Here is a 14,561-nt window from a genome sequence, read left to right as displayed (position 1 = left end):
GTAACGTTTTTGAGATATTTACGAATAACGGTTTAAAAATTAATCATATATATCTCAAGAACGGATTGAGCAATTCCAAAACGGTTTGAAGCGTTTAAAAGGTAATAAAATTTGCTATAAACTGTGCATACAAGACTTTTTGCTAGGCCCTGCAGATTCAAAGATAACGAACAATCATTACGGATTTTTTCAATGTTTTTTGTAACAATATAAACAAATTTGTACTTTGCGAGGAAGGATCTCCAAAACTTTTTATTTTTTTGCAAATTTTTTTTTCTCTCTAAGCTCTGTTTTATTACAAAAAAAAAAAAAAAAAAAATAAATAAGCATTTAAGTAAATATATCCATTTAATACTTAAGTACCCTACAAATAATAGCATATGTGCATATGATTCTGTCTTAACTGTATGATCTTATTTTATAATTGAAAAAGTTATGTGTCCTGTTTTCACGCTTATTTCTTTCTTATGCTTTCTTATGAGAAACCACCAGTAGTCACCCATCATAGCGACATCCCAGAATCCTTGATACCGATTTTCAATCATTTTCATTTGCTGGTGAAACCTTTCGCCATGCTCGTCACTTTCGTCGCCAAGATTTTGCGGGAAAAAATTTAAATGGGAGTATAGAAAATGAATTTTTAAAGACATATTTACTCCTGAAAGAAAATAAAAAAGTATATTAGATAAATACATTAGTGACACATTAATATATAATTTTCTTAGGCTGGATCTTTCAATTCAGACAAATTTTATGTTTACATTTTTCTCGTTCTTGTTTGTTCGGAACTGGACGATGAATTCAAATTTAGGGCTATATATTCTCATGTAAATTTAAAAATTGTCATACAAATCTTTTGTTTATCGGGCAGATATGTTTTAGAGTTAACTAAAAAACGGTCTTAAATATGTTTTTTTATTTACCCATTTCCGCATAGTTTTTGATTAATTCGCTCACTATCATCTCGTCGTTAGGACTTTTGTGTTTGCCTAAAAAAGAAGTAACGACCTTTTCAAAAGAATCCCACGCTGCTGCCTCCACTGGTGACAATAGTTCTTTGAAATGGTTATTGGTCATCATTTTCCTTATTTGCGGTCCCACAAAAATCCCTTCCTTTTTGCTTATGAAATCTCTGGAAAGATTATCTTCTGTTATTGATAAAGTTTTTGATAGAGCCTAAAGCCGAGCTTGATGTGGAGCGGAGGTAGAAACTCGATTCGTTCTGGCCAATCCTTTATGATGTAGTGGTCTTGACGAGCTCGGCTATCCCATTTGCATAGAAAGCAACAGTATTTTGTGCATCCACTTTGTAGACCACATAGCATTCGACTTTAAGATAGGCACATAGTTTCCAATCATGTTCTTCGTATTTGATTAATTTGAGCAATATTTGCATTATCTCATACGTTTCCGCGATCGGGATAGATGGCTTTTGGTCGCCAATATGCAATAATACGGCCTTTAAACTTAATTTACTGCCGTCTATGAACCCACTCGCCACTATTTTGAATCATATGGTTCACCAAACTGTTTGAATAGACCAGCAATGTCCTTGCAGTAACAAACACTGTCCTCCTTCGTATAGTACTTGGAAAATTGTTCGTGACGAGTTTTATAATATGTTACCTTAACATCGGCTTAAACAAATTTAAATTGTTGCATACGAGAGGCGTGTAGGTCGGCCTTTTCCTTTGACAATTCCAAATCTCTTATCCAATCATTGAGTTGTGCTTGTGACAAAGAGTTTCTTTCGCTTTCCGTTTAAAATCCAGTACAACATGATGCCGCATAATCAGATACTGCTGTTGATAATGAAACTGGAGCCGGAACTAAAGTTAAATTTGATTCTGGCAATGTAGCTTCCGTTAAAGTTAGTTCTGGTAATGAAACTGTAGATACACTCACACAGGCTACTTTTATTGACTTTCCAACCCCAAGTACCTTTGTAGTACAAATATAGCAGTCCCTTGAATGGCAAGTTGGTTCCCTTCACTTCATTGGTGTAATACATTTCATATGTCGCCTAAATAGATAGTTTCAGAAATTAGTCAGCTCTGCATTAAAAGGAAGCAAATTCCAAATTTTTACAACGCACCTTTTTGTTCCGGTTTCCGAAAAAATCAATTCGACTCGATATATGGTGCACACAGTATTCGGTGTCCATGGTTTTTCATTGTTTTTAGGCACAATTCCAAAATACTTATAGTATGTAAATTTCAAAGGATTTGAAAACACACGTTGCATCCTTTTACCGATAAATTGACCGCAGATGAAACAGAACATATCTGGATCATTTGTACACTCAAACTCTTGCGCCCTTTTATTCATATTATATTTTTCAGTAAATGACGGGTTATAAACTGCAATTATAAACTGAACAGTATCCGGCGAGCCTTGCAGATATTATGAATGAACAAGGCGCGTGTACTATTATTTATACTTAGATCAAGTAAAAATTCAAGCCTACCTAGACAAAAAGGTTCCCTAGTTCTACAAAGAATACACTACCCAGGTCCGGCTCAAGAGAATTTGGGCCCTAGGCGAGTTATTATTTGCTGCCCCTTTCTCCCGTATTTATAGAAAGAAATTGGAGATCAGAAAATTAGAGATCAGAAATATTAAATTCAAACTTAGTGTCAATAAAACAAAAGAATATTTATTTTGCATATTAAATATATTTTTTTCAACAAAAGAACGAAAATATAAAACACAAAAGTATTTTTAATTATCTTAGAGTTTACTAAAACTTTATTTTCCGCGCCTTCAACTCAAATAAAGCAATGCTAAACCGACAAGCCTTTCTTGAGTCATGGCCGAACGCAAGTACGTTTTGATTAATTTTAGTTTCGAAAAGCTACGCTCGCCACTCGCAACCGGCATTGGTATCGTCAACAAAATACTAAATTGGGCATGAGACCAGACAATTTGTGTTGTAAAATATAACTAAGGTGAAAATTTTTTTTTTTAATGAAACTAAATATAGGGTCCCTACAAAATTTCTGTTTTTTTTGCAAAAAGGATTTTTAGTACAAAAGTGTTTATCGAATTTGGTGCCCCCTGGAACTTGGTGCCCTAGGCGGTCGCGTAGTTCGCGTATATGGTACAGCCGGCCCTGACACTACCTGCCTTAAAAATATGCTCTTGCTTGAAATGTACTGGGTTTGAGAAAACGACACTAACAGTTTGTTGTATCTAATAACCCTTCGAAAATCTACCTGCTAACTAACTGATATACGAATAGTAACACAAATGGATATATTTACTTGGATGCTCATAACTTTTGTATTAGTCCATCGATTTTGTTGAATGAAAGATTATTTTTTGTGTAATAAAACAGAGCTTAGAGAGACAAAAAAATCTGCAAAAAATAAAAAGTTTTCGAGATCGATTTGAAAAAATCCCTAATGATTGTTGTATGCACAGTTAATAGCAAATATTATTACATTTTGAAAGCTTCAACCCGTTTTGGAATTGCTCAATTCGTTCTTGAGATTAAGTGGACCCAATTTTTTTTTTTGTTTGAAAAAACCGTTATTCGTAAATATCTCAAAAACGTTACCATAGAATTAAAAATAACCTTTATTTTCGGAATCAGGGGGAGATTTTAGATAGGAATTTCATAATGGCGTCTCTGGTGCAGAAAAAAATGTGAATATGTGATCCAGTGTAATCACTAGTGCCTTATATGCATATGTGTGGTCATGGGTGAGTAATATTCGCTGTTTGTGTTGTGTTTATATATGTTTGGCTGTTGTCTCTATCAACTGTTCCTTCACAGCCATGCTCACGAGATGAGAATGCATGTTTTCCTCCTTCTCGAGTCCGAGCATTTTACTTCTTAGGTACAAAGTAGTATTGTAGCTGTGCTGTACTTTTTTTCGATAATAACTTTCGAACGGGTGGAAAAACTTTACTTCCGTGTTTTGGCCCTTAATGTTCATATAATTACGCGTCCTTGCACACCTCGTTTTGTGACGTTTGTCAAATTTTCTATAGCTCCCATAAATGCACTTTACATTTCAAATTTGTCCAAAATAAAATTCCCTAACAACAAACTATTTGTGAAATTCTACTCCTTTTCGTAGGTAAGCGTCGATCCCGATGGCAGTAACTCCAGTAATTTTGACGTTTCGTTCAAAGTCAAATGTTCGTTCCAAAGTGATTTGACACTTTGGTCAGTGTTTGAAAAAAGGTAAATATATATATTGTAAACCTATAAAATGTCTTTAGCCTTTTGCGACAGTCATTGTCCCTGTCAGCTTATTGGACAGGTAGGTATACAATGGAGGAGTAGAAAGATTCCGCATTTGTAGGAATTCACAAGTTATGTCAAGTTATTTTGAGATATACAACTATTTTATTTGTCGACCATGATTGTTTTTGGAAGTTATTCAAATAAAAATTTTGATTTTCAAGCGTAAAAAAAACAAAAATATTTTATGAAGGTTATTTTAAATATATTTAAAATGTAGTTTTTTTTTCTTTCTTTCGAAATTTTTGTATGGCTGAAAAACTTAAAAAAACGCTTATTACCTCACATGGGACCTTATAACTTTTCAAAATAGCAGTTAATACAATTATTTGATCAAAATAATCATTTTCAATTTCTTTCATTTTGGGTGTGGGCTGTCCTAGGTTAGCCTAATTATTAATAAACCCTCATTTCGGGGGACAGATTCACATAACCTATCCTTGTCTACGTCGACACCTCCTATTACGAGTATTCTTCTCTTTATTCGCAGTTTACGTTATCAAAGGGATTTGTTCACTGGCTTCAACAACAAGAGCAGGATTACAAACATTTTCTGTTGGAATACGACCAGTCGAATCAGATTCCCATAAAGGATCATAAAATGTATAAAAGCAGGCTCTTATTATAATGACAAGGGCATTACATTCATTTCGGATAGAGTTCATAACAAATGTATCCGCGACAAATTGAGTAACTTTTCAGACTTCTTTTAGCTCTGAATGATTGATGGGTACATATGCATAAAAAATCTTACTGGCTCTGCAGCAAAGACAGGTTTTTGGCCCGCAATAGTGACACCGATACGTCTTCATCGCTATCCTGGGCTTCTTTATTGCTTTGGCCCTCATTTTCAACATTCTTATCAAGCTCCCGGCTTTGACACTTCTCTCCATCTTCAATATGACCTTCATCTTCGTCGGTATCCGCATCTGAGTCAGCTGGAAGATAAAATTTGGATTAATGCAATGCGTCAATTATTCTACCTCGTGTATGTATTTTAAACTTCAAAAATAGTACAAATAAAATGTATCAAACTTTGAAGCGCTTTTTCGCCTTTAACAAAAAATCTGTCCATAGCACAGTGAGCCCGAACTAAGTTTAAATGAGAGTGTTTTTTCATTGCAAGCTATAAATATATCTTACTATGTGCAAAAAACTCCAGGTTCGAATTCGAGCTCAAGTCCAGAACGATAGGGCCATTCTCTCGGTCTAGAAAGCGTAGTAAACATTTCCCATTTTCTAGACCGAATATGCAGCCCTCAGAGAACACACAACTTACACAAGAAATATCCTTTCGGTCTGATCCTGCATTTGGCGCCAAATGTTTGTTATACAGTTTATATTTTATGTATTCAAAAAGTTTACGAAAAAATAGTTGGGCTATCCTGGGCAAATGAACTAAAATTTGTTACTAATAAGCCCGCATCTCAGGGTGCCAGCTTCACATAACCTCTTCTTATCTACGCAGACACCTTGTATTATTCTTCTCTTGAAACGCAGTTTACATTAGCCGTGTTTTTGTTTTACACGCGTATACGTTTACGCTTAAACTTTATATGGACTGCTAAGCGTCAAACTTTAAATACACCTCTGAAATTGCTGCGCATAAAATTAGTACTACTAATTTTTAATACGGCGGCCACCGTGGTGTGATGGTAGCGTGCTCCGCCTACCACACCGTATACAATTTTTCTAAGCGGAGTCGCCTCTCGACATGGTTTGGGAAGCACTCCGGGTGTATTTCTGCCATGAAAATCTATCTGTGAAAACTCATCTGCCTTGCAGATGCCGTTCGGAATCGGCATAAAACATGTAGGGGACCGGCCAATTTGTAGGGAAAATCAAGAGGAGCACGACGCAAATTGGAAGAGAAGCTCCGCCAAAGATCTCCTCGGAGGTTATCGCGCCTTACATTTTTTATTTTTAATACGCAGTATACTCAGATCTAACTGAAATATGTGCCTATGTTTCACCTCAATATTAATTCTATGTTTCACCTCTAAAAATTGTGTGTATCCAGAATTCATCGCAACTGATTCAGCTATAGGTTATACACAGCCATACAACAGAGGGTTGTGTCTCCGCTATTGTCCATGTGCTGTAGCTAGTTGTTTAACCAATGCCGCTAGATGGGTCTCCTAAGCATTATCTAAGCGCGAATAAGCGTTTTTTTTACGCGCAAACGTAAACGTATACGCGTGTAAAAAAAACACGGCTATGATCATGGGATTTGCGATTTAGTGTGACTTTAGCCACTTGACTTTTGCGGGGACAATGGCAATTTAACTAAAAACAAGCTACCAGATTGAAAAATGTTGCGAATTTTTCTAATTTTGATGGATTTCATATTAACGAATACGAATAAATTACTTTCATAGTTATCTATATCTATATCTATCTATATCTATAAATCTTATAAAATAAAGTCGCTAAATGCCATGTATGCACATAACTTCAAACAGAATGCTCCGATTTTAAAACGGTTTGTTGCATTTGAAAGCTTAGCTACGTGAGATGGTACAGTTAATATCATTTGAAGATATATATTATAGGGGCGTGGCAAATTGCCAAAATGTAGTAAAAAATCATAAAATTTTTGTTTACACAGCTATAACTCATAAACGGATGGATGGATTTAAAAAATTCTTCTTTTCAGTAAAACTTTGAAATATTTACCCTCGATCTGCATCAAAAAACATACTTGATTCCTTTCTTATATCAGCCAAATTGTTTAAACAAAAGTAACATTTTTACCAAAAAATTCGTGTGTGTGATTGTTCGGTGTCAACTGTTCGCGCTAATTGCTTTTGAGTTAGGTATGATGCGATACATACGTACATATGTACATAGCATTCGCTGCGTTATTTAAATTCGGGTGTAGTTTTATAGGCACGTATGAATGTACATATGTATGTATTTTCATATCATATCAGCTTGACATAGGTATGTACATACATATTTATGTAACATAAATGGTTAATTGTTAATGCAACATAAATGGTTAAGAAAGCATACATCTATTGAAAAATAATCTTTCGTTAAAAATATTAAACATTTCCTTAAAATTCTTCAAAAAAGTTTTATTTTTTGGTATTTTTGTATGTATCACTATCACTACATATTAGAAAACAAAGTCGATTTTTCTGTCCCATGTCCCTTTGAATGCTCAAACCTTTAAAACTACGCAACGGATTTTCATGCGCTTTTTTTAATAGATAGAGTGATTGAAGTTTGTAGATTGTATAATAACATCCATTAAATAGTGGAGAAATAATGTTATTTTTGAAGTTTCTAATGTGATGTATATATGTACATATATAAGAGAATGTGGTGTTAGTTACACTATTTATAACTAAAGAACGGATGAACAGATTTGGCTGAAAATTGGTGGAGGGGTAGCTTAGAACCAGGAGACAGACATTTATCCTGTTCTGGATAGGGTCTTGAGATCACAATTTGTATTTAATTAATTATTTATTATTATTTAATTAATTATATAATGTATTTAATTAATTATTTAATTCTCTTTCCAAAAATCACGTTTGCATAAAGTGACAACACCGCATGGATAAATGGAAGGTAATTCAAAAATGTCCCTCATAAAACAAAAGTAGCGACTACCTCACAGTTTACATCGAGTAAATGCCTAAAAAATAACGAGTGACGGCTCTTATTATATTTATCCTCTTTGACAATGTTGGGTTTTTGTTTATTGTCAATTACTTTTTGACATTTCCAAGTGCTCTTAGTTTATTAACAATTGTTTTTGTTTTATCGCCCTATTTCCCTAGCTTGAAATTATATTTAAATATATTTATTTATATTTAAAATAAGTCGCATGATTTTTTGCAGGGAAAGAAGTTTAGACAGAAGACATTTATTAATACATCCAAACTACCATTTATACAACAACCTACATCAGATTTTGATACTGATGGAACATATCTGATGAGAACTTTCTTCTGGGTACTACTCTTCCAGCCAGATAATTATCTATATGATGGCCAGTGTTGTTGTAGGATGATATCTAAGCAATATAAGTGACATATTTCAAGAACAAAAACAATAACAGATGCTGTTAAGTAAAATAATCGATCTTTTCAAAACGGGCTCGTAAGTATAAATTTTGTTTGGCAAAATTTGTATACTCAGTTGAGCAGAGCTCACAGAGTATATTAACTTTGATTGGATAACGGTTGGTTGTACAGGTATAAAGGAATCGAGATAGATATAGACTTCCATATATCAAAATCATCAGTATCGAAAAAAAATTTGATTGCGCCATGTCCGTCCGTCCGTCTGTCCGATATCGAAAATTTCGAAAGACCGAAAAAGTGCGATAATTCATTACCAAAGACGGATAAAGCCATGAAACTTGGTAGGTGAGTTGAACTTATGACGCAGAATAGAAAATTAGTAAAATTTTGGACAATGGGCGTGGCACCGCCCACTTTTAAAAGAAGGTAATTTCAAAGTTTTGCAGGCTGTAATTTGGCAGTCGTTGAAGATATCATGGTGAAATTTGGCAGAAACGTTACTTCTATGACTATATGTTTGCTTAATAGAAATTAGCAAAATCGGAGAACGACCACGCCCACTTAAAAAAATTTTTTTTTAAAGTCAGATTGTAACAAAAAATTTAATATCTTTACAGTATATAAGTAAAGTATCTCAACATTCGACTCCAGTAATGATATGGTGCAGTAAAATACAAAAATAAAAAGAAAAAAAGAAATTTTCAAAATGGGCGTGGCTCCGCCCTTTTTCATTTAATTTGTCTAGGATACTTTTAGTACCATAAGTCGAGCAAAAATTTACCAATCCTTGTGAAAATTGGTAGGGGCTTAGCTTCTAGGACGATAACTGCTTTCTGTGAAAAAGGGCGAAATCGGTTGAAGCCACGCCCAGTTTTTATACACAGTTGACCGTCTGTCCTTCCGCTCGACCGTTAACACGTTAACTTGAGCGCAAATCCATATATCTTTTCTAAACTCAGTTCGCGTACTTATCTGAACTTATTGTATTGGTGTAAGAAATGGCCGAAATCCAAGCCCACTTTTTCGATATCGAAAGTAACGAAAAATGAAAAAAAATGCCATATTTCTATACCAAATACGAAAAAAGGGATGAAACATGGTAAATGGATTGGTTTATTGACGCAAAAGATAACTTTAGAAAAAACTTTGCAAAATGGGTGTGACACCTACCATATTAATTAGAAGAAAATGAAAAAGTACTGCAGGGCGAAATCAAAAGCCTTGGAATCTTGGCAGGAATACTGTTCGTGGTATTATATATATAAATAAATTAGCGGTACCTAGAGTCACCCCTGGTCCACCTTTATGGCGATATCTCGAAAAGCCGTCCACCTATAGAACTAAGGCCCACTCCCTTTTAAAATACTCTTTAACGCTTTTTATTTGATACCCATATCGTACAAACAAATTCTATTGTCACCCCTGGTCCACCTTTATGGCGATATCTCGAAAGGTGTCCACCTATAGAACTTAGCCCACGACCTTTTAAAATACTCATTAACACCCTTCATTTGATACCCATATCGTACAAACACATTCTAGAGTCCCCCCTGGTCCACCTTTATGGCGATATCCCGAAATGGCGTCCACCTATAGAACTATGGCCCACTCCCTTTTAAAATACTCTTTAATACCTTCCATTTGATACCCATGTCATACAAACACATTCCAGGGTTATCCTAGATTCATTTTCCTTCATGGTGATTTTCCCTTATTTTGTCTCCAAAGCTCTCAGCTGGGTATGTAATGTTCGGTTACACCCGAACTTAGCCTTCCTTACTTGTTTTTGATAAGTTTACGAAATTGCCTGACGATGAATTCGTGGCGGGTTTCGAAATAGTACTATCGCAATATGCCAGTAAATGCTTCTTTCTTTCTTTTCAGTTTCTCTTAGAAAAACATAATAATTGAATATTCAATTATTATAAGCCGGTGTTAAGCTCATGAATTCTTAATAAAAAGTATAAATTGCACACACCATGACACCATTAAACCAAAACAAGATCTCAGGATGTGATACACCATTTATATATCAAATGCCATCCAAATCTATACTAAAACAAGAGAGCCATACTGGATAAGGGTTTTTCCCCATACATTATGCTAAAGTTTTCCAAATTCTCCCTCTGACAACAGAATATGAACATAAGATGAGGTAGATCAAATAAGATGGGGAAAAATTCGCTTTTGCAAAAATCGAGACCGCTACACCGAAAACCTATAATTTTTCTTAGCGCAAAAAAATAAATATTTAATTGTAATACATAAACTGCTGAAGTGATTGACGTATACAGATTTTTAATATGACCAACACGAAAGTTACCAACAGGATCAACTTCGATTATTTTTTTCACAAACTCTTAACTTCGTTGATACACCATGCTTCTCCGACTTTACGTATATCAGAAGGGAAGAACCTTTAGAAACCCTAGGTCAACAAACTGAACCAAACCAAAGAGGTTTCCAATGTTGAGGAACTGGAGGAATCCTTCTTATAAGACAGGTAAAAGAAATGTTTTAGCTGGCAAAAGTCGCGTAAAGCGGAGACTGCAGGTACGAGTAGAGTGACCTGTTGAGGATCTATAAATTTCCAGGACGAGCTTAACTATATTGAAAAATCATACAAACAGACAAAATTGGTTAATTCGTTGTAGTTCTATAAATAGAACGAAAACAGCAACAAAAACCAAAGTTTCTTTGAAAACCGCCGTACCAAGCATAGCTTTAACACATAATTGCATACGAAGTATGCAATGTGTAAAAGATTAAAATATGCAAAAAAGAAGGCAATTGGGAAGAACTTTACAACAGGCATGACGTAGCTGAATGCGTTTACAACCATTTCAACTATCGTAGGAGTGCGAGTTCGACTCCCACTCCCGGGAGAAGAGATTTACAAGGTATAATCGAAACAGCTGTCGCCTTGTCCGTCCTGATGTCACGTTGTTTAAATTTTTCCCAAATTATTAAATAAATTATAAAATTAAAAAATTGCTTCAAATAAATGTTTTCATACATTTAGAAAAGCAATATGGGCAATCCCCGATTATTAAAATCATATATTGAAGTACACCCAGCCATAAGCAGACGGATCGGCTGCATGTTAAATTGCTGGAGGATTACTTCACAACGGGGGTTGTATGAGGCCTCTAAATCTGCGAACAGGGGCACGCCGCAAGGCGGGGTGGACGCTAGTCATCAACCAACTGCTCCGGCAGTTCGATGAGGGCTGCGTCAAACTTACGGCATACGCAGATGACGTTGCAGTTGTCACATATGGAAAAATCCTTCCAACAATTAGCTCTTTGATGCATGGGGGCCTCGCATCTAATGCCGGGCTGATCGCCAACGCGAAGAAGACAGCCATGTTTACTAAGAGGTTCACGGTCCCTAATTGGACCAGGCCTAAGCTAGAAGAAACAGGCGGAACCTATCTAGGAATCATTCTGGACAGTAGCCGTAACCAAAGGAGTAGAAAAACTGGAAAAAAATAGCTTAAACTGCAGCCGTGTCAACTTCTATATTGACAACCAAGCAGCAATTAAGGCAATAATCTTTCATAGGACAACATCTAAAAGTGTGTTAGAGAGCAAGCAGTCCCTGGAAAGAATCGGAACAGGGGGAAGCATACATCCATATTGGTTACCGGGGCATATGGGAATTGGTGGGAAGGAAAAGGCAGATGAGCTAGATAAAAATCCTTCGAAACTTGCCCCGTAGATGTCGCAATTAGATTGGGCGAGTTGAAGAGAAGGCGAGAGTTGCACATGATCGATCAAGCGGAAAAGGCGTGGGGCTATAGAGTGTCGGTTTTATTACCTTAGATAAAGAAAGTTACTACTATCATTAAAAATAAAAGACTGTGGACTCTAGCGTCACATGCTTTTAAATGAGACTTGGCCAATGATAGCCCATGTATGAATTGCGGGTTAGATCACGTTTTGTTCTCGTGTCCTGCGCTGGCTACGCTACGACTCCAGCTATAAGGATGATACAGCTGTCAGATCTATAAGCAGCAAGTGACATAGATCCTAGGAAGCTTTCAGTATTTGCCAAGAGATCCTGGTTCTTAACAGGGTTGGTCGTTAAACAAATATCTGGTAACGCGCTGGACTAATTCAGTCTATGTGAGGTCCCCACAGACCGCAGAAAACTTAATTTCATAAAAAACCATTAAATTATAGCTAATGGTTAGTCCTTCCCGCTCTTCACTTTACTCTTTTTCTCCATTTTCCTTACTGTTTTCTTATACCTCTCTTCTCTCCTTAACCCTCTTCTCTTCCATCCCTATTCTTCATCTCTCTCTCCCGATCTATTTAGATGTCTTCGTAATTGCCTTTCTCTTAACCCTGTACATCTTTACCTTTACAACACTATGGATGCATTCAGTCCATGTGCGGTCCTCACTGACCGGCCTGTTCAACCTAACCTATCCTTTATTTTTGCTAAATGTCCACTTCTCGTCCAAAAAAAGAGTTGCCTATGTACAAAAATCAAAGTTAATTGCAACATAAATACGATTTTCCGAATGGATTGTTTCTTGTTTCCTGAAAAAAAAATTTAATTAATTATTTTTAAGAAGTATAAATCGTCCATTCCTATTCTTCTCATGTCTCCCACTTCCTTTTTTCTTCTCTCTTTCTCCAACTTCCTCTCTTTTTTCGTTTCCCTAACTTGATCTCTCAGTTTTGGAAAATCCTTCGAGGGTCCTCGACAGTCAAATCGACTTTCCATCCTATCGAAATCAATAGTTTTGCACCTCTCTCAAAAGTAGTTTGCTACTTATGAGCAGCAAAGCTATTACAAATCTATACAAACACATGTGTTCGAAATTCACCCATTAAGAGCCGCAATTTAAATTCACACATAAAAATTTGCCATTATAGGTGTATTATTAAATGAAAACAAAAAGTGGGCGTGGTTATCATACAATTTTCTTCATTTCAATACCAATGGGATACAAGTGCCAGGTGTACAGGTATGCACATATTTGCATCACTTACCGTGATTTCCTTTTTTTCCATTTGCTTTACTCTTCGATTTTCTGGGGTATAAATGGATTTTACTCTGTCCACAGCCCATACTCTGTATCGCAGCCTTCTTGTTATTTCTGGCGGTACTTCTCTTCTGCTGTTCCTGACCTAAAACAAAAAGATAAGTGAAACGTTAGTTAGGGAATCTTTACCGAATACAAAGTATGGCTACGATACTCATTACAAGAAGGGATATATGGGGTACCAGATAGTATCAAAATAAACAATACATGCCAAAATCCTACTAAATGCAAACTTAGAAGTTGGGAGCACAAGCAGCCTATTTGTGATTTCAGAAACCCAGGCAGGCCAGTATTTTTCAAAAACTTACCATTGACCTAGATTTTCCATGATGCTTTCAGACCAGGAAGTTTGAATTCGTAAAAATATTTTCATCGTGGAAGAAAGTTTTTTTGGTAGACCTAAAAATGAAAAAGGTCTAGTGATTTACTAAGGAGGACATATTACTTCCACCAACTCGGTACGATACCAAGGTTATAAAAGTATCGAGTAGAAACTCCAGGTATCGTGCGATATAAGTGATATGTTATTATATCGTATTGAAATTAGTGTCCGTAGTTTTGTTATTCGAACATTAAGAGGACGTGCTCAGATGTATACAAAATTTAAGGTAAAATTTTACTTTCATAACTCTAAACAAGTTCGTTTAAAGGAATAAATAGCCATTCTACTTGCTAAAAAATATTTCAAATTAAAGATCCTATGGGCTAGACTTCATCAAATACAAGGACTAAAGATTAAATGAAGCTATAAAACATTAATACGAGGATTTCATCCCTCAACATATTTGCTACCACGTCACAGATACAGCTATTTAATTTGAACACAATATAGAAAATGAATGGTGGTAATTTCTGGCTACTTAACTCATAAAAATCTTGGGAATACTCTACTGAGTTCAAGTTGTTTGCGTTTTGCAACTGTTTTTAGCTCAAAAATGCCTCTCATCATTTTCGAAGAATCATCATATCTTTGCTCCGCCATATCGTTAGAATTTATATATGTCAAACTAAAGTCAAAGTTACGATTTTGTTGGATTCTTCCAACTAATCCACATTGGGAGCCTCCTAAGGCAGTCCAAGTTTTATATCTAAACTTTTCAGAAATTTGTCTGGTAAGCTTCTTTAGAGTTTCTAAAAGTTTTGCTCTTACTAACATACTTTAGGGAGATGCTGTCGCATATTCGCAGTGTGAGAAGGATGGCCTATCCTGATACTC

General features: G+C 35.6%; 1 protein-coding gene across 5 annotated transcripts in view; it reads right to left on the bottom strand.

The window, feature by feature from the left end:
- The window catches only part of tow (target of wingless), a 79,263-nt gene that overhangs the window by 13,988 nt on the left and 50,714 nt on the right, over positions 1–14,561 (bottom strand). For all 5 annotated transcript variants that reach the window (XM_067757205.1, XM_067757204.1, XM_067757203.1 and 2 more), the window contains 2 exons: positions 13,293–13,430; positions 5,007–5,190 (listed from right to left, as the gene is read on the bottom strand). In XM_067757205.1, coding sequence (XP_067613306.1) covers positions 5,007–5,190; positions 13,293–13,371 — 263 coding nt within the window. In that variant the 5' untranslated portion in view covers positions 13,372–13,430. The remainder of the gene's footprint in view (positions 1–5,006; positions 5,191–13,292; positions 13,431–14,561) is intronic.

Source organism: Eurosta solidaginis, chromosome 5, assembly GCF_040869045.1.
Source record: "Eurosta solidaginis isolate ZX-2024a chromosome 5, ASM4086904v1, whole genome shotgun sequence".
NCBI lineage: Eukaryota > Metazoa > Arthropoda > Insecta > Diptera > Tephritidae > Eurosta > Eurosta solidaginis.
The sequence above is the reverse complement of the archived record's forward strand: the minus strand, read 5'-3'. Positions and strand labels throughout refer to the sequence as shown.